A 21,448-nucleotide genomic window follows, 5' to 3' on the forward strand; every position below is an offset into this window, starting at 1 on the left:
GGCAAGGCCATTTTATGCTACCGTAAATAGGGACGACAAAGGAAGCAAATGCTTGCAAACGACTTTCAATCAAGCGAATGTGGAAAACATACGTACAATGGGCGCGTGTGCTGGAAGGGAGGTTGTGTTTTCCACGTGCTTGTTTTTCGGTTCCCTGTATTGCTTTATGCCTTTGATTTGCCTTGGCCTTCGTTCTGAAAAGTTTTTTCTCGACTGTCGCCTCATAAAAATGATGGCTGGGTTTTTGAGGGTTTCTTCTTCATTTCACTCTATTAAACAATCTCTGTTATTTACTAATAACTGGAATCATATACTCGGAATGTAAAAACTGGTAGATTTGACACAAACATACAGAAACAGAACAAATTCTCAGCCGAACATGGATAATTTATTAAAATTGATTTTATCAACAACAAAGCTTTATCTCAGTAATTTCAGTTGATATTATTAACGTGGTAGGGTTTTGACCGGTAAAACAACAAATCTAGGCTTTAAAATAGAATTTATGAGTTAAAATCAATCATGTAATAGAAGTGTAACTTTATCAAAATTTGATTAATATTATACTTACAGAAATTAGTGAACTGAAGTGTAAGAATTTTTTTGTCACAATTATGAAAACAATTACATATTGTGTATGCAAGGAATGCATTAAAGCAGCTTTTGAAATTGGGTTTGACTAAATCAATGTTGACCATTTGATTGGAAATTGATAGATGGCAAAGATTCATAATAAACGATTTAAACAAATCCTAATTGGGGTAATTACCAAAAAGTGAAATCGTTAATTGTTGTTCACTAATTACATCGGTCAAGACTACGTCCATAGCGCTTGAAGCTAAGGAGCGAAATCAAAATCGAGTGCCTCAAAAATTGCTAATAAAAAACCAGATTTCGGTGAACTAGGCCAGGAAAAAAAAAGGAAACATATAATTCGACCGGATTGGGAAGTGGGCCTTTTTTGCGAGTTAGGACCAAATGGAATTAATGTGAAACCAAACAAAGGCAGGAGAAAGTGTTTCGCTATCGCTAACCGCTAGAATTCCCGTAAAATTTGTGCTTTGGGCTAAATGTGTACGGCGAGCAAAGCAGACAAACCCAGAGCAGTGGTAAGCGGTGGCAGCTAATTTTTCCTATGAACCTGATTTCGGTTTTTGAGCGCAGCTTTCGTGCTCGTTTTTCCCTGTCAGCGGCGTTCCAGCGGCGAACGTTTCACTTTAAACGTCGACCTCAGTAAGATGAGAACCACGATGGGGGGAAGTGAAGTAAATCGGAACATCTCAAACAAGAGAAAGTTAAAATTAAGTATCCCAATTTCCGCTACCGGTGCGCTTAGGTGGCTCGTTCGTGTTTCGCCAGCTCTGTCAGCTAACCACTCTAGCTGGTGATTAATTAATGTGGGTAAGTTCACCGGATGAGTGGAAGAAAGGAGCGTTAATCCCTTATCCGTTCTACTTGTCCGCCAATTTTCTTGTTCTTGCTATCTGCCTTCAACGCTTTGTTAGTGTTCTTTTAATTACAACGAATTGAATCCAACTAATTTAAAAATTATATATCAGCACCAACTGTGAGTGAAAGCTGACAAACAGTTGGGTTTGGTAGAATTTACTATGATTTGCATAAAATTTAAAACATAACGCATACTATATGCTTGCATAACTTCAGGTGGCTGCGAACTTTTACGTAGCTACCAGACCATCGTTTCCTTTTAATCAATTACCCAAGAGTGGATCCATGCTTTCATCAACATTTACCTAGCGTTCGTTCATCAACATTAAGTGCACGTCAGTTTTATGATCAGTGTATCAAATTTTATGATCATAAGTTTTCACTACTTCTTTCGTAAGAGAATATGATGAAGGAGCACATGTTACGCAATCATTTTAAAAGCATTTAAACCATAAACGAAAGCTTTCAACATTTATAAACCACATGAAATAAAAAAAAGTTCTTATCTTGTGCTGTGTCTGTAATATTTAATTTAATCCTAATTATAGATAAGTGTATAGGTAAATTATAAAGGAGTTGGGTTTCAGGCCGTTAGTACAATCAGTTTCACAACTATTCACTATAAACCGTTGGTGTCATTGAAATCATATACATTTCGGATAAAGAGTTTATTAAAAATTACAAAACTAATTCCTTAATGTAGCTCCTTCGGATAATTAATAAAATAAGACATGCATGATGATTCCTACAAAAAGTATCGGCAGTCATTATAAGCGAAAATCAGGATAAAGGGAAGAACTTTTTTAAACTTAAGAGGCTATACAACTTCTGACACAAGTTTGAAAATGAGAATGTAATAAAAACTTTAGCTGAAGTACTTTTTTGACGATCAGAGAAATTGAATATTTTACGTGGCAGTACCAAAATTCAACGCTGCATAAAAATGAATGTGTCGTTATTTTCACATCAAGCATAATTGAAAGAGGATGTAAAGTTGAGCAATTCGTTAAGTTTAAATCATTCCAGTTAAGTTGGGTGGTTGTATCGTTTTTTTCTTTGTCATCAGGCCATTTGATCCTAACCAAACTTATTGTATCGGAACCCCGACCGATGATGTTTAACACTTCGTTTACATTCCCAGAGTAAATTAAAAAAAAAACAATGTAAAAGGTTGTTCTCCTGTAGACTAAACGAAACATCTGACTCAATAAAAATAGTTACATAAACTGGAGAGCACAAGTATCCCGCCCGCGCTCTGGTGGTCATTTGCTTGCCATCAATCAAACTGCAACTTTCTTGAGCGTTGGAATTATTTTGTATGTTTTACACGTCCTCTCGAGTGGTCAAACTTCGGACCGGGCTTGCGACGAACCGCATCGAAATGTGAAACAGTGAAACTCCCCCGGTCGGGGGGATGAGTTACACAAAGTGAAACTAAAGGAAACAAAGTCCTCACAATGTGTCTTGAGACGCGTGAGCGTAAGCATCCTCCGCAAAGCCAGAACCCAACCGAAATGGCTCGCTTCGCTGCCTTTTACTGCGTGGGGTGGAAATCAACAAGTTTTTTTCTTCCGATTTTATTTTATGTTTTCCCTTCCCTCCGGCCATGCTCCCTTGCGCTGGACATTTCTCTCCGTTTCTGTTATGGGAAAATTATTCCGCTCATTTTATCCGACATTGTTGCGTGCCTGGAAAATGTTCTTTTCGCACCAAACTCCCCACTGGGCTTTGAAGTGGTTGGTTGGCGTGCTGGTATGCGCCTGTGTGTACTAGTGTGTGTCCTTTTTTGGTTGCGACTTTTCGCTTCCGTTTTTCTTGACACGCCGGGATTTGAAGAAGAATTTTCCTCATCGTAACCACATCGCAAATGCGCTGCCTCCGCGTCCTACTGCACACCACACGAAAATTCGTTCGTAAAATCTCAATCACCGAGTTGCCGGAAGTAATCGAGGAAACTGGCGTACGGACGAGCTGTTGTAAATCGACAACGATTCGAACGAGCGGATTGATCGTTTGCGCAAAACGGGGGTCTGGGGGAAAGTTTGCCAGCGCTCGGTTTCGCTGTGTTGATGATTTAATTTATTCCTTCCACACGGCCTGCCGCGTGGGGATTTTCCTCCAACAGATTGCCAAACAAGCTTTACCCTTTTCGTCAGAGAATTCGTTCATTTCCACACGCAATTTTGACTTTTTGTTGCAGCAAACTTGTTGATTGCCAGTCAAAGCGTGTTGTTCATTCCAACAGGTGTTCACTGTTGTTATTTGATTGTTTTGCAGGAAAGTATCTCTTTTTATGTTTTTCGCTACGTAGAAGAAGATGAGGCAAAATGCATCCCTTGAGTTAAAAAAACCGTTCTCAGTCCATACAAGATACACAGAGCAAACGTTCATTGTTCAATTGCCTAAATTTCTTATACCAAAACTATCTAAAAACTAAAAAAATCGAATTTTTCTAATAAATATGATTTTCGAATCGTAGAGTGAAATGAAAAAATTCACTTATGTATATGAAGAAGTTGGTATTAACTTCAATAAAGACCGGAAGCAAAGCCTCCGACTCTATTTAGAGACACCTTTACACCTTCGGCTTGAGTTCAAGTGCGATTTTATTTGTCAAGTTTACATTCTTGTATACCTAAAGTTCTTAGTTCTATCTCTCTCTTACGAGCTATGTTTTCTCTTGCTCGCCAGCCCGTTAGTTGACCTGATTAAGAGCGCAGGCGGCTCTGGCTGGTTTGTTATGCAACTTATGCGGAAGCCAGCATTTAGTTTGTGTTTACTAACTTTATTTACTATTATTTTGCTAGCGTGCTTGTTGCTGTCGCGGCTTGTTTTGGCCTAGGTCCGGGTCGGTGTGCTGTCATTGACAGTATAAGTTAGTGCTCTAGGTACAGAGTCTTTACCACTCTACTGCTTTATATTTGTTATTTTATGAATTTCATTTCATTTAAAGTTGTTTTTTGATATTATACTAACCTCTTCCATTGATGATTTTTAACTACCACACTCATTTGCATCTCATATACTAGTATAGCATTTAAGGACATTTCAACCAATCGCTACATAATTGTTTGCAATTATTATCAAGGGAATTGACATCTTCTTAGTTGTTTAACCTTACATTGCTTCGGGGCTGATGATTGTTTTGTCTTTATTCGCTGAAGTATTATATACAGTCGACTCTCGATAATTCAAACGTTCGATAATTCGAAACTCTCGATAATTCGAAGTATATCAGTAGTCCCTTGGAAAACTCTCACTATTTCGAATAAAAACAATACGCTTTGGTACACTCGATAAAGCGAAGTATAATTCGAAGCTAGGTTGCTCTCTTCACGCGATAATTCGGAGCTGTATCCACTCAACTCGCAACAATTCGAAGTTCTGAGTAAGTTGAAACGTAATAGAACGCGTCACATTGCGGGTGCCCTGTAACACTCTGTTGAACGGGGACGAAGATTTTCGTCCGAATTAGACTACATGGTGTAGACGGGCGGACGGACATATTTAGGGCACAACTGCTTTGTAGGAAGGTGCACAAAGAAAAGTGAAGAAAAAACAGTTAGTGAAAACGGTGGGTAAATCAATACACGCATACTTATTTCCAGTTCATAACTCAGCAACCGTTGCTGCTTATTTCCTACCACTCTTGATAGTTCGAACTCTCGATAAATCGAACTTTTTTCTGGGTCCCTCCAACTTCGAATTATCGAGAGTCGACTGTATATAGGAGTCATTAGATCACCTAAGCTCAAGGAGCCTGTTACGCAACAACAACTCTTAATTATCATTTTTTTTTAATGGCATACTTTTTCCTATCAATTTAAAAGGATCTTACATGTATCTTCAATTTTTTATTTACGCATTATGTATGCTACTTATTTGCTTAGAAATTTTTTTATGATAGTTTTCTTGGATAAAAATATACTTCTTCTTCTTCTTCTTCTTGGCGTAGCGACCTCTTTGGTCATGCCTGTCCGTTAAGGACTTACGAGACTTGTTTCCTTGTTGTACGTGGATAGTCAGTCCTCTCGTACAGGGGAGGGTCCAGTCTCGGTTGGGATTCGAACCCACGCCGAGATAACGAACCCCATAATTGTATAAAAATATACAATTAAGTTAAAATTAGAATGATACCAGTGCCCATACTTCCCTACCGTATTGAAAAGCAATGAAAACTTACCCATATGTATTCTATTGATAAATTAATTAAGCCTATGATTAACGATACATGGAAAATTTAATTAACTGTAATCCTAGCGGTGACGAGCGGTTTTGTTGAAAATGTCAAAAAAGGAAATGAATTATACGCATTGTATCACCGGAAAGGAAAATTGCATCAATATGTGCCAATGTAAGTGACAATGTGACACGAAACGGTGGGACACAAATTGGACGGTACGAAATTAACATAAATTCCATTAGCGTCAATATGCCACACCGCGCTGCCAAACATTAACGCCTGCCAAACTCATTAGAAATCCAATTTTGCGGGCTCCCAATGGATGGAGGCGCCAGGGAAGACATATCGTGCCGGTCGATCCCACGTCCAATCATTCATCAACATCGATCATATCGGAGGAAAATACGGGTCTCCTGGTGGTTTTAAAAAAGTCCCATCACATTGACGTTACGTGCCCCGGGGCGGGAATAATTGAGAAAATGCTGCCGGTGCCTGCGAGCAGGTGCAAACTCTGCCCTTTTCCTTGCTCCGAATGTCTCCGCTCCCGGAGATATTTATCGAGTAGCGTACGGGAGCCGCTGGTGCCATTTTTCACACTCCATTACAACCCACACGAACCAACCACGGGACGGATCGGTTGGCTGGTGTTGTTTTACGGCCACGAGGCGCGGTTTCACGTTCGAGGGGATGTGTTTTTCCTGGGCTTGAGGTATTTTTTCCCCGGGTTTTGTTCCACCGTTACAGCAATCCCAAACCGTTGGGAGTCAATTTCAAGCAAAGCCTTGTTTTTTGTTCTTCCCCCAACTCCCGCGGCAACATGGCGTTGTCAAATTACAAAGAATAAAGTTAAACATTGTTTCGAGGTAAACTTGGGCTGCCCTTTGGCCCCAATTTCATGGCCATGTTCACCGGCCGCAGCCTCGCCGTCCGTGGTGCGTGGGTGCCGAGAGTCGAAAATTTAATTAAATGAAGATTAATTTCATATTTATCAAACTGCGTGAGACTGCGCGAATATTCCACGCCGTACTGCTAATGGAACGAAAATTGTGCCAGCTCCCGCCGGAAACGCGCGCGCGCGCTTTCCACGTGCGTCCGCCCGAATCCGATCGGTTTGGGGCTTTCAAATATTCGGTAATGGGTGCGTGCGTGGGGGAGGGCGGGTAGTGCGTCATTTGATTAGGTTGTCCAACCGAACGTTGCCCGCGCACACAAAAGGAGTCACGGTGTGTTCCGGTGTTGATAAGAAGAAATTCTCTACCTTCCGTTTCTTTTAACGCTCATCCACGTTCGCTTCTATTTGGGATGGGGAGTTTGTTCTTTGTTTGGCTGCTTGCGTGCGAAACGGTTCGAATGTTTCCGCGCGAAGAAAATCCGTAATCATGAATCAACGCCTCACGGTGTGTGGGCCGTTGTTTGAGCGGGTTCGTAATTAGTCGTTATCGCCCGACGACACCCACATGCACGTTTTGTGTCGTAGAACACGTGCTGCCGGAGGAAGAACCTCAGTATGAGGCTGTGGTATTTGAAAGCTGTCTTTGCCAGTCATAATTTCACACATTGCCTTTCAGGCCGTATTACAAGTTAATCAATGCAATATCTCGTAGGTTTTCACCACGTTCTTATCACAAAGCTGCCAGCAGAAGAGATTAACACTGACTGGAACAGCCGTCAGTATCCATGTTTTCACGTTTGAACGCCAATATCCTGCCCGACGTGGTTGCATTATCGCGTTCGAATGTATGCGACCCCTATCTGTAATATGTTTCGTATATAATTCATATGTACTTTTGTAACATTTTTAGTCATAAATGTTCGAAAGTTTGATTCGGTATTAAAATCATCCAACAATTTTTATCTTGGCATCAATAGAAATTAACTTTTTATTAAATGTATAATAATGTGTCGTGTTTTCTATGATCGACCGATCGATTTATTCTGTCCTTTCTCCTTGTCGATCCAGTTAGAAGAGACCGTTCTGTCTTCCTGATCTCTAGTGACAGGTGCTGACGGAGAGTAGATGACATATACTCGTGTCACACCTGACACTACCCGTTATACCAGTTATAAATGTATTCTTGATTGTTTTTCAGTGAAACTAAATGAAATCAAAGAAGAAGGCAAAACTTTATAGCATCTTCATTACGGAAATTATAAAAAAATAAATTTCATTATTGAAAAAAGCAGGTGTTGTGGCAAAGTCATGGCTATCTTTTGACTTTTTGTATTTTTAATATATTTCTCCACACTTTCTTGCTAGGTTAGTGTTTCGGGAAACAAATAAATCCTGCTCGCATAAAACAATTTAAGGAGTTTAAAATTTTGTTTTGTTTCAGAAAAGAAAATATAAATGTAAAGTTGCCCGTATAAAATGGACAAATGGTGTAAGTTGGAATGGATTGGTTGGATGGATAGAGGATGAAATGAAGACAATTTGGACAGAACCAACTCACTTTTTGTTTGGATAATGCTAGTGAGGTTATGATATTGATGTAGAGCAAAGACTGTAGAATCGGACACATATGATTCGTTCATTTTTGACAAAATTTGGTTATAGAATTTACCAAACCAACGTATTCAGGAAACGAAGCAAAGACTAAGCTTCTCAAAGGAGATATGTTTGTAAATACTGCAATTTACATCTACCTACTTACGGGTATATTAGTGCATTACTACATTCGTGTAAAGGACTGGTGTTGATTGGATATCGAATGTCAAAATGGATTACGTAGCAGTCAATGTTTTAATCGAGTGATGATTTGAACTATAAAGACATATCGGAAAAAATTGTCCACTTTGCTAGTTTTGTGAGATTTGCGCGTAAAGATCTCTATAGCCTTATTTTATGACATTGCGAGTTTACATTGCGGTAACACAATTCGTTAATTATTAAAAAAAAATTATACTATTAGCAATACAGGAAAGTACTACAATACTGTAGGAAAGTATTATTGATAATACCTTGGTACAACAATCTTATAGAACATCGAATCATTATGAAAAGTATTACTTTACCAACCTGTTTCTTACCGTAAGTTGGACCTTACTGCTCAGATAGAGATCATTTCACCATCGCATGAAATTCGGAAACATTTCTCAATCAGTAGCTCAAAGAAAGACAAACTCGGCAATGAATCATCGTTTCTGTCAATCGATTTTCAATCGTTCGATTCGTAGTTTATTTTTCTTCCCCTCCACAGCTCCGCACGCCTTCACTACACCGGGGGAAAAAAACCGACAAACTAAACAAAAAACTAATAGATAGCTAACAAACTAAACTGAGTAGATTTTATCTTACATTTTGGTTTACGTCCACTGCTTCCGTTCCGTATTGTTATGTATTCTTTCTTCGATTTGCTTCTTTTGATTTATGTACGCTTCTATAGCATTTTTTTTCCTGTCGTTCGTATTCTTTTTTATTCTTTGCCCTGTCTTATCGCGATGGTTGTTTATTTGTTGTTTTTTTTTGTTACGTGTGTGTTTGTGTGTTGTTTCTTTGCAGTTTCAACTCCCGCGCCAGTCATTGCTTTTGCTCGTCAACGAGTTTGCCATCCGATCGTGGGTAAAGGCGAAACCGTTTGTTCTAGAATATCAGCATAGCATTCGCTAGCGAATCACTGCCGCTGGTAAGTAGGGTTTCTTTCGCCCTCACGCTCACTTTGTTTGCCCAGTCCCTGTCGATAGGAAAATTACAAAAGGAAAAACTAACTTTCTCCCTGTTTTACTTATCAAAAAAATTCGGACAGCTGCCCCGCGCGAACTTCGTATAAAGTTATAGAAATTGTTGTACTGTCGGGTGAACTTGACCCCAAGCGACCATAAGTCTCGCCTTCGACATGGTAACAAACGTGCCCTCCCTTTTCCCTCTCCCGTCGGCCAAGTGATTTTTTGATTGTGATCTTGCTCTCCGCAGGGAATTTTTTGTTTTGTGTTTGTTTTTTGTCGTACGGTTCACGTGATTCAACCAATCCGCAGCACAATCGTTCAAATTGCGTCATTGTGTTAATACTGTTTTAGCATTTACTTTGTTTTTTTTTATCTTTAACCATGCTTCTAAGTTTTTGTTACGACTTTATTTGTTTCTTCTTAAATGTGCGAGTTTGTTTTTTTTTCGTTCTTGCGAGAAACGTAGCCTTATGATTAATAGGAGTTTTTCAGGATGCTTTCCTATCACAAACACACACACACACATACACGCCGATCGATGTGCGGTCGAGGTTTCGCGGAACGTCGACAACAGGACTTACATTCACATACATACACACTGACATACGAAAAGACACACATATCGATCGGAACCGAATCCAAGCGATCGAATTCTGCAAAAACAAAAACGAACATCGATACGGACGCGGGTGTTTTTTCCTCGGGATCGGGTATGGCAGTTTGACCGTGGACACTCGCAGTAACCCTGTTTCCTTCCGGCGGGCTGTTTTTCTTCACTCTCTCCCATCGGTGCCATTTTGTGTGGCCGCCACGTGCATCCGGAACACGGTCCTGGATAGTTCCGCCTGGTGAACCATTTTCCACCGGTAGCGTTTTGCTTGTGTTGTGTTTATTTTCGCGCTCCGCTCCTTGCCGTCCTATATCACAAACATACATCGGTTTTTTTTCTACTCTCTATGTCCTGGGCTTTGCATTGTTTTTTTTGTTTTGTTTTGTTTTTTTTTGCTAGTAACGGGTTTGCCAGTTACGGACGTGTAAACACACATTCAGACACACAAAGACACAAACATTTATATATCCATATATAAACTGCGTGCCATCTAACGGTGATGAATGTTTTAATTTTTCTACGCAGATGGAGGATGGGTTTGGTGATGGGGCTGGGAGGTATATATTTAAGGGGAAAGGGTGATAGGGTAACGACTTTGTAAACCTAAGGGTGACATAACATTCGTCATCGTATCGAGTAAGGGTGGATTTGATTGCCCTGTCGTGATTTGTTCCTTTGGCGCACATTAGTTTCGCTTTTTCAAGCAATGTTTGAATCGTTGTTACAAAAATGCACTGACTTACGACGAGCAGAGTTGGTAACTACACGTTTAAGGTTCGCCCAGACTTGTGGTGCTGTTAAACCTGTGACGACGGGTTTTGTACAAAAAGGAGGAGATGATGATTCATGAGGATGACGTCGAAGCTCTTACACTTTGTAATCGTATGTACAAAAGCGGGTTCTAAATTAAACTAAATATATCTTTGTGATTGTTGCCTGCATTAACTGGTAATTTTCGGTGCACAGTTGGTGGTTGTTAGATAACTTCGCTGCACTTTGACCGAAAGTGGAAGGAAACGTCAACGGCACTGGCTCTTGGTCGACCTTTCCCACCCGTTGTTCAGTGTTTGGTTGTGGGTTTCGATCGTGCAACGCGTCATCCCTTATGGCACCGGCCTTCACAGAAAGCTCTCCCGTGCCCCACCGTCGTTCGTGATGACCAGCCGCTGCGAGCCGGGATCGCCGTACTGGCTGTGGTAGAAGTCCTCCCGCATCATGTTGTTGAGGCTGGAGCAGCGGAAGTACAGGATCTCCTGGAACGGCTTCCGGAAGTCGCGGTTCAGCGTGGCGTAGATGATCGGATTGAGCAGCGAGTTGGCGTACCCGAGCCAGAGGAAGAAAGAGGACAGCGTCCGGTGGTCGTCCTTCATGAACGGGCGCACGAGCGCGAGGATGAAGAACGGCAACCAGCAGATGGTGAACGCGGACATGATGATGCCGAGCGTCGTCGACGCTTTGCGCTCCTTGGCGAGCTGAAACCGGAGCCGCTTGTTCTGCGGCGAGCCGGTGGTCACCTTCCCGGCCACTCCCCGACCGTCGGCGGTGATGCCGGGCGGGAGCTTCTCCTTTTTCCCCTGCAGCACCGCACCCTGCGTCGCCCCGTTGATGGCACTCTCGAGCCGCTTCTGGGCCCGCTTCTCCTCCATCACGATGCGCCGGGCGGCGCGGAAGATCTGGAAGTACACGAACAGCATGACGGCGAGCGGGATGTAGAAGGCGCACAGCGTGGCGTAGATCTGGTAGAAGAAGTTCTGGCACACCGAGCACGCCGGCTGCCCGTTGACCTCGTGCTCGTTGCCGAGGATGAGCAGCGGTGGGAGCGAGATGCAGGCCGCCGCCAGCCACACCAGCACGATGCAAGCGATCATCCGACGGGGCGTCCGCTTGACGCCGTACTCGAGCGGCTTGGTGATGGCCCAGTACCGATCGACGGAGATGGCGCACAGGTTGAGGATGGAGGCGGTGCACGAGAGCACGTCGAACGCGACCCAGATGTCGCAGAACACCTCGCCGAAGCGCCACTCCTCGAGCACCTCGTACACTAGCGCCATCGGCATGACGAGCAGCGCCACGCACAGGTCGGAGATGGCGAGCGAGACGAGCAGGTAGTTGCAGGGACGGCGCAGTTTGCGCACGAGACACACGGCCACGCACACCAGCACGTTGCCGATGACGGTGCCGACTATGACGGCGAGCAGGATGATGCTGATCACGATCGTGGAGACGGTCACCTCGGCGGAACCGGTCGGCAGCAGTTCACCGTCGGCCGTCAGGAGCGTGGTTGTCGTGGCTGACGTCGCAGCCGCCGCCGCCGCCGACGCCACTGATGACGCGGACGCGGACAGGGACAGCGAGGTGGTGTTCGCATCGAGGTACGCTAGAGAGCTCAGGTTCGAGCCGCCGTAGAGGTAGTACGGCTGGCCGGCGGGTTCAGTCGTGAGGGCGGTGGACGCGGCGAGCGCGAAGGGCGTCGGGCTGGCGGCGTGGCTGGGACTGCCGGCTAGCAGCAGGTTGGTGACGGCTGTAGCCACGGTAAGGGCGACCGGCACGCCGCCCGAGCCGGTTCCGTCGAGGTCCGTGCGTTGCTTGCTGGCAGGGATGGTGAAGTTGGTGGCCGAAGCCATACATACGGCGGGGGCGCGCGCGATACCGACGCGGTGGACCTGGGGGGCTGCTCCGAGGATCAGACCCCCATTCTCCACGGCCTGCGGCTTACGAATTCAACTACCAGAAGGATCAGTCCACTCCACAAGTGGTACGCTCGGATATTACTCCACAGGGTCCTTAATGTCCCGTTCGGCGTTAATCTCGTCTAACCAGTATCTTCTGACGATGTCTGTCGGCTAGAGACGGCACAATTCATCAACTACATCCAGTCCTTTGCCACACCGTTCGTCGTTGCGAGGCCAAATCCTAACGACCCGTGAACCCCATCCCAGGCCCCCGGTCAGGAGTTAAAGTTCACGCGACCGCCGTTCGTGCTTTCTCGCAAGGTTGAGTTCACACCTCTAGCGTAGTTCGGAGGCGTTATCGCCGACTTCCACCGCATACACGCTTTGGTACGTAGCTTTTTATTCAATTACTCCCGAAGTGGGTTTCGCCCGAAGGTGCAGGAACCTTTGCCTCTTGTCGCAGACGTCGGCACTTGAACGATGTACGCCAGTTCCACGGTGTGAGGATGCTTGAGAGCTTCCAGTCTTTCCTTCACCACACGTGTGTAGTACCATCGAAAGACGCGAAGAGGAATTCTGTGTATGGTGGGTGAGCAGATAAAAAAGAAGTGAGGCTAAATAACAGGTGAAGAAATAAGCAGAGAAACTCGTATGCTTTCGGATACATGGACCGCGGATACGACATGGTTACAGAGGCAAAAACATGCACACCACCCGTCGACACTTACCTCGGTGCGGCGCCTTGATTGAATTACTGTATCGTCGCTGTCCTCGCTGGGGACTCCAATAGTGTCTCCCGGGCTGACGCACCGTGCAGCAGCCGGGTTTTGGAGGTGATATTAGTTGTAGCTCGCGACGGTACGAGACACCGGTGGCGTTGGTGAACAAATCGACCGATGATGGTTTTGTTCGCCGCGGTGCTTCTGATACGGGGGCAGCTGACGAGGATGCACCAGTGATTGCCACCGCCGGTTTCCGCCCGATGCCGTTCCTGCACGACGCTGGTACGCGAGTTGGTGCTGAGTGGTTTTTCCGGTGCCGGTACTTTGATGACCGGATTCACCGTTGCAGTCATCGGGTTGGGCACGGCGCAAGTGGCTGTGAGTGTACGGAAGCCAAATCGGTGGTGATGGATGAGTGGCCAGGTGGGTACCAAGAACCGGTGGGGTGGAGTTTAGAGCAAGCACCACAAATTGAAAGATTTGCCCGGGGTGATTCTGTTTTCTTCAGGACCGAGTTGAAAAAAAAAGTTCTCCTCTTTGCACAATGCTTCACTCGCTTTCCTTGCAATATGGCCAGGTGCCTTTTCAAATATCCTCCCAGCTCAAACACGCTCCACCTGCTCTTGAAGATAGCAAATTAAAACAACAAAAAACGATGTTCAAACCTTTGTATTGAAGAATAGAATGTGCTTATGCCATAACCCTACCGTTTGCAAAAACGTCCTAAACCGGAAAAATCGATTGCTGCTCTGCAGAAAGCATCGGCAAGTAGAACTTGTTGGTGGTGATGTTCTTAATAAAACGATGTTTGATTCTCTCACGTTTTAGTTCTGTAAAAGGAATAAATAATAAAGGGTGATGAGTACTTTCAGCAATAGTAGCTCTATATTGTATACTTTATACTTTGCTCTTAATTCTAATGTTTAGTTTACATGAAGTGCAAAGCAACTTTTGCAAATGGTAAAATGCTGTCAGTCTATCAGCCAACAGTCAAAATCTGTACAAATTTGTTTTTCGGTCGGTGAGTGCAAAATGTGATTTGCACAAAAGTACGAGCCTGGTGTTGAGTGTGAGTGTACGAAGCCTTGTTTTAAACGATTATGTTTAGTGTTCGTGACTAAAATATCGGCGAACACCTTTCCCGTCATCTTTTTGTTCACAGTTAAACAAGTAAAACAACTCTAAATTAAGTTTCATGTGTATTGGATCACGAGGGTTAACATCTACACGAAAAGCGAAAAAAGTGACTGTAAAACTGTTTACTGTATTTTAATTTTTCTTTGCTTCATGGAAAGTGTTTTACAGTTGATATATTGTATTTAATTGATTCCTTCATTTTGATTCGTTGATGCACAAAAAAACATATTTAAAAAATAAAACTAATAGGGTGTTTTGAGGAATATAAGGAATGAATTTATTTAGACTCAGGTGAATATGAAGTAACAGAATTCCGGCTTTGGAAATGTTTTGACTTTGAATTGTTGACATAAAAAACTTGGATATCCTTATAATCAAATAACGATCAAATTTGTTGATGTAGTTATTAGATTATTGCAGAAGTAATAGAATTAATGTTCTAAAAAAGTAGAAGTAATGCATTTTGCATTGTAATAGAAACAAATTATCTACAAGCAGTGTAAAAATCAGAAATTTCCTCCAGTAAGAAAATCTTTATACTCTATTTTCTAAACAATTAATTTATTACATAAGATTGGATGATTGAAAAATATCAAATAGTAGTTTACTAGTTTCATGAATGTATGAAACTCTTTAATGCTGTAGAAAATAAGATAAAATATAATGAAATATAGTTTCATCTAAGATTTATGTTGATTTCGAATTGCAGTTCGAGAGATATTTGTGAAAGATATTCAGTTTAAGAGTAAATTACCGAACCGATAACATGATAGCTCTAAGGACTTTCTTATGCATAGAAATTAATAATTTATTCGATACAAGCAAATACGAGCTTTTTATGTATTTTCATTATAGTTTCATTGCATACTAATTAACCAAAACGATATTAGCCCTCAGGCCGGAGTTATAATGGTTTCATAAAATAAGTCACACCGTCGTGAGGGCGATAAGAAATGTAAATTAGTTTTTCTTCACACAAACTCCCACGCAAACAGGGCTCATCAAATAAATTTCCCAAACGCCTTTTTTTACCGTTTCCACAAAGTCAGCATGAAATTGTGCTTCAAATATTTGATTTTCTCACTAAAATAAACGTTCCAGCGGTAGATCACTGTCCCGAGCAGCCCTGCCGCTTCCCGTATCCGGTATGGCGGGCGTAAGAAAAACAACCTCATTTTTAGCCACCAAAACGTATCAGGTCGGAGAATGACTTCGGAAAAATCAATAAAACACACAAACGCGAATCGCTATAACGCAGCTGTTCGCTGTCGCTTCGTTTTGGCGCGGCTTTAACGTGTGCCAGTTAAAATGGTTCGCCAATGCTGCCATCGTAGTGGAGCCCGACAACCTGTTTTTCTCTGTCGTGGAGCCATTTTGGACCACTCCCGGTTAGCAGCTGTTCCGGCGCTCTAACTGGTTTCCTTTAATGGATTTTTCACCGACAGCAATATAACCGCACGCCGGTACGGCCTGATGGACGCCAAGTTGTCAGTGGGAGCCTAAGCCTCAACTCAACCTTTTTGCCGGTGAAGGGGGAAAATTCGTGCGCGGTGCGAGTGTTTGCTCCAAAATACTACTACCGACGGTGTTCGGAAACCCCTTTTTTCCCGACGATGTACAGGACGATGGACAGGATTGAGGATGTTTATTAGAGCGGAAGGGGAGGCAAGGAAAGATCGCTCACAGTTCATTACTTCAGTGTGGAATGAGCGTTCATGAAAATGGCTCTGAGAAAGGGCGCCGTCGCCGCATTTGTTACATGTGTTTTCCGATGGAGGCGCCTGGTGGTTCACATTTAGTTTAATTGCGTTTCTAAAATTGGATTTATTCTATGTGAACGCGGGGAAATGAATGAAAAACACTGTATGAATATGAACATGTTGATATAAGGTTAGTATTATGATTTTGTTAGTTATCGCAGTTACGATTTAATATTAGTTAAGCAATCGATACCTATTTTGATTATTCCTTCAAATTTCCCACAATCAATATTTTACATTATAAAACCTTGTAGTGCAAAATACAGAGGTTTGTAAATTTAATGTAAAAAATTTAAAAACTATTTAAAATCCAAAACAGAAAAAAAAGTTAAAAAAGGTATTGCGCTTCCAACTTAAAGCACTTGTGCTTCGTAACACACCATTAACGAGTGCGTTTGTAACCCTCACAGTATTCAATTAACAGTTTACGCACCTCAATTTACATATTTAAGACAATAACAGAGTACGATACGCTGTCCCAGGCACCCTTTGGCATCAAAAGCGGTGGTCCGGTGACGATAGAAAATGGCATCGCCCAGTCAAAAGAAAGGGCAAAATTAACACTTACAATGCTGGTTTTGCATACAGTCACTCCGTAAACACAGGTCCTTGGAGCTGGCCAGCACAATGCGGGCGATACAAATGGCCTATCCGTGTACCGAAGTGCTCGAGTTGATAATGGTCCGGCTGCTCCATTAGCAGTCCGAACGCTGCTCATACGGGCATTATTCTCGTACGCCATTTTGCTCGGCATCCTTACTGAAGTGGCCCAGCTGTGTTTACCCTGGTACCTGGCCAAGAATGTTTATACTCGGCTCTTAGGCAACAATGGGAATGTGCAAATTTCACGCAGGATTCACACTCTAGGCCGCTCCTCAGCCGACGGAGGACTAAGCATGCCCTAGAGTGGAGCTCATTTGAAATCCTAATCTTACCCTTCTCAGCACGTAGCTGGCGAGAGGGCAGCATATAGGGTCCTTTAGTAGCATGCAATTCCGTGCGGACGGATTTATAGCAATCCGTTCGATCCGATGAGCGAGAGCTACGTCGTCTACCAATTAGGCCTCTTATGGTTGGCATAATCCATTCGAGATGCCGAAAGCCTTCAGGGTTTGCCATAGATCGGCTGCAACGAGTCTGGAGTCTTGTGGTGATGTTCGATTTTCTTTGGCCAGAGTAAGAACGATTGCTTCCTATTGATGGGTTTTCTGTGGGGTTGGGTGGCTCACATTGTTCTTGTGAACAATTGTGGCAAATCAAATATTTGCTCTATGGATTGAACGCATATGCGAACTTCAGTTAACACGAGGTTCCCGAACCTTTCCTGGTAGAAATATACCCAAAACTCCCTGTTCAGGTTAAAATGTCAAACGAATGTTTGTAAAAGAGTGTTACTCGATGAGCTTCACGTGCCTTCTCTTTCCATCTTTTAAAATCTTGTACTTAAATTTTTTGCTTCAATAACTGTTTTAAATACCATTATTATCCTTACATGTTGTGTTTAAGAATAAATACACACAATTCACACCATACCCCAGGAGGTATAAATACGTCATGAATTAGCTACCCAACCAATAATGTTGGCTTGAAGATCACCATAAACCGTGCCTCCTCAAAGCTTAACTAATGATAAATGGAGTTAGCAAACATCTACATACAATCCTACCGGTGCGCACTTTGGCTGACTTTCACCTAAAGGGTTTTGTATTTCGAGACATAAAATTAAATTTATGACCCGCGTTTGTCGTCGTTGAAATTAGACAAAATTTACAACCTCCTATCAAGTACATTTTCAGGTGAACCCACTAGAATCCCTTCACCAGACGGTTAGAGGGTGCTTCGAGTGCCCGCACAGAGCGGAAAAGAAAGGTGCGTGTGATGAACCGCAAATTAATGGTGTTTCGGCAAAGTTAGTGGTTTGAATCCGGGCTCCCTCAGCTACACCTCATTGAGACCGCGAAATGAGCTTCTGAAGTGCGAGGGTGGTAAAAAGGTTAGCTCATTATTTCATCATCATGATAACTTTTCTATGCCGCTGTTGCACTTTTCAAAGCTAATGGAGTGGTTTATATCTATTGTGTGCTCGTTTTCTTGCCCAAATAATGGCATACACATTCTTAGTATTTAGTCCAGAATCTTTTCAATCACTTTTTGCAACGCTTTCCTTTTTTGTGCATCTACGAACAGTTATTAAGGAGCTAGCAATTTCAGTATGATGGTGAGAATTAGAATTTGAATACTGTAAGAAAATAAAATTTTCTCAAAAAAAGGAATAAATAATAATAAGGGGCAGGAACTGAACTGAGCGTAAATGTTTCTAAAAGGTTTTAACTGTCACTGTTGTATTCTACTACTCGTACTAAATGATTTTGCATGCTCGGGCTAGACGTAACAAATATTAATGCACTAATGCAAATAGAAAACAAATTTATGTAAATTTAAATTGTCCAGTTCAATATGCAATATTTCATTTGCCAATTTACTTTTACATAGTGTAATCGGCTTCATGTTTTTAGAAAATAATTATTAATAGCAGATTGTATTTGGATCATAAATGTTTGCAAATATTTCCCAATGTACAATATTTCAAATGTTGACAAAAAAAATCTGGTAAGCCCTTAACGGGCAGCCATTGCCGAAGAAGGTCGTTACGTCAAGAGGTGGAAGAATATTTCCCATAAACATTCGTAAATGATTATGAATGTGGGTTTCAGTTTATTTCTTTTAATCTGGCTTCCACTAACTCGTTGCTGGAGTGCGCCAAAGTGTAAGTAGAAATTTATTCTCAGTCCAATTTAAAATTTATTCCTTCCACCTAAATCGGCCTCATTGCGCATGGAATATCATAAGCCAGTTCGGCCAGCGTTGAAACTAATCCAAGAGTGTAACATTTATATTTACTTTGCCATTCGAAGTAGGAGGGACCCGTTGCTTCGGTTTATCTTCCAAAAACGGACAAATACTACCCTTGGGCGACCGTTTGCTCGAACCTGCCGGGGCCACCACTGCCCAAAACTTGCGATGAATCAAAGGCTACAATCCTGGCCCATTTGTTTTCATTTTCGGAAAACCGGAATATTTTACCGAACCTACGCGGCGGCCCGGTATTGAGTGCTGGGTGGAAGCAACCGTCCCGGGTACATTGCCCCGGGGTTGGCGTTTCGCTGGAAAAGTGTTGTAAGGTAAACCGAGGCCCATGAATTTTCCCCCCATCCGAGAGCCACGGCCGGGGCGGACAGGCAGCATCCGGCTCGCATTACTTACGTGTTCCCTCTTCGACACCGAACGCCCGGTTCGGGCCCCGTCCCCACAAAGCTACCCCAGCCCAGAAGATATTTATTTCCTCCTTAACAGAATCTATATCTTCCGATCTCGGCGTCGGGGTGCTTCGGGCGGAACTTCTGCCACGGACGGAGCAATAAGAGCTAGGTCTGTTTGGGGCCCGCAGGTGAAGCACACAGTGGTAGCTAAAAATAATCTCCCACCCGCGGGCGGAGGATGTGCACAAAATATTTACGCATGCAGGAACCGACCACGCCGAGCGTCGGGTACGGATTGCACGGTGTGGTTTCAATTTCGTTCCGAATCGACTTTGGCACATTCCCCCGGGCCAGCCCGCACCAGCCTGCCTACCTTGCCGGTCGCGGCAAGTGCTAATAAAATGGGCTGGAAAATGGCTATCAAACAGACCGTTGGTGTTCGATAAATACGAAGATCTAATGAAGATGGGCCCATCAAGCGTTACGGCAATGGCCGCCGCGCCACCCAGTGGGTTGCCCAGTTTGGCGAAATAATCACATTCGTATGTTCGCCCGCGGAAGCATGCGAGCATCGCGTTTTACGACGAAATGGGAACCCATTCTGGAGGAGGAGACTGTTTAAAATCATGCGCCTGATGAAAGATTACTGGCTGGAACCCCGAAAGGAGGCCCCATTTGCCGGCGGTCGTTTTGATTCGATTCTCTAAATTTTACGACGTTTTTCCCGGCAAACCCGAAACGGGCATCTGGTGGAATCGTGCTGCGCAGTTGTTTGTGTTACTCACATGAACACTTGGCGGGCGGGGTTGGAAAATCAAAGCAATATCTGGCAAAGCAACCGACGCCGACGCGCTTCCTGGAGAAGAAACATCCGTCACAATGGATTGAACTGGGTTGGCGTGTTGCTATCACTCTCGTTTTACCTCACCGTGTCGGGTCAAGTTATCAACATCAAATGTATCTCGAAGCGTTGCGAAGGGATTTCATATTTACTCGCCGTTCCCCGGCGAAACCCGTCCGAATCTCGGAGTGGGCATAACACATCATAAGCCATATCCAATGATCAGCCAATAATGCATGGTTCGTTTGGCCAGTTATCCCAATGCCCAGCCGGGCAGGGCAGAGATTGCCGGGAGATATTGCAAAGAGACAACAAAGAGGCCGGGGTTCGTTCGAAGAAAGGGCATCTATTCGAGCAAGCAATAAAGAATGCGAAAATTTCCCAGCGGACCCGTATCGAACGCAATATTGATACGGGATATTATTTCATCGTTGATATTTAATACTAACGTAGGAAGAAGTGAATGCAGGAAGTCACACCGTTACGGGCAGCGGAAGGTTTGAGTAGTGTCACGTACGGTGAAAGGAACGGTAAAAAGCCTAACGTCACAAAGGAGTACAAAATTGAAAGCAGGTCTCCCTGGGGGGAATCGATGAGCGAACACGAGCCACCGAGAACATGTGCACCTTTTGCTCGCCTCGGGAAAAAAGCTGCCAAGCTCAACGATTTGAAATACCACCGGATCATAGCTTTCGCAGTCCGGCTGGAAAACTATGCCACACCGGAACTTGGAAGGAAAGTTTCAAATGAATGCTTTGAAAACGAGATCCGGACGGTTGGCTGCGCAAATCAAACACCGCCAAAATAGTTTCCTAGTTCTGACACGCTGGGTGGCGCCCGGTTCGAACGGCTTGCCCGGTGTGACGATTCACGGCGCATTCGGACTGTGTGAGGAAAGTTTTATTTTCATACTGCCGTTCAGGTTTCGCACCGGATACCGTTTGTAGCCTAAATATTTGTTGTAGGGTGCTTGTTTGTTCGGGGAAAAGAAAAAACTATCTTTTCTTCAGAACGTTATTTGATTAGGATGAAACTTTTCTTGTGGCAAGAATACATTTTTCATCAAACTGCAAACAAGTAGAGAAAATAGTTCATTTGAGCGATGATGAAAATAGTTAATAATTCAAGTTGGTACAAGTACTTTGTTTTCA

At 43.4% G+C, this 21,448-nt stretch overlaps 1 protein-coding gene across 1 annotated transcript; it reads right to left on the reverse strand.

Annotated features, from left to right (window-relative positions):
* Positions 1-11,023: 11,023 nt before the first annotated feature.
* LOC131261459 (5-hydroxytryptamine receptor 1-like) lies at positions 11,024-12,529 on the reverse strand. The gene has a single exon (XM_058263499.1). It carries the CDS (start codon positions 12,527-12,529, stop codon positions 11,024-11,026), a length of 1,506 nt encoding a protein of 501 aa, XP_058119482.1.
* Positions 12,530-21,448: the final 8,919 nt, after the last annotated feature.

The sequence above is a fragment of the Anopheles coustani genome, chromosome 3, assembly GCF_943734705.1.
Source record: "Anopheles coustani chromosome 3, idAnoCousDA_361_x.2, whole genome shotgun sequence".
Lineage (NCBI taxonomy): Eukaryota > Metazoa > Arthropoda > Insecta > Diptera > Culicidae > Anopheles > Anopheles coustani.

What these genes read in the sequence shown, in the direction of transcription:
- LOC131261459 (XM_058263499.1), bottom strand. Translation starts at nt 12,529, where the DNA reads ATGGCTTCGGCCACCAACTTCACCATCCCTGCCAGCAAGCAACGCACG.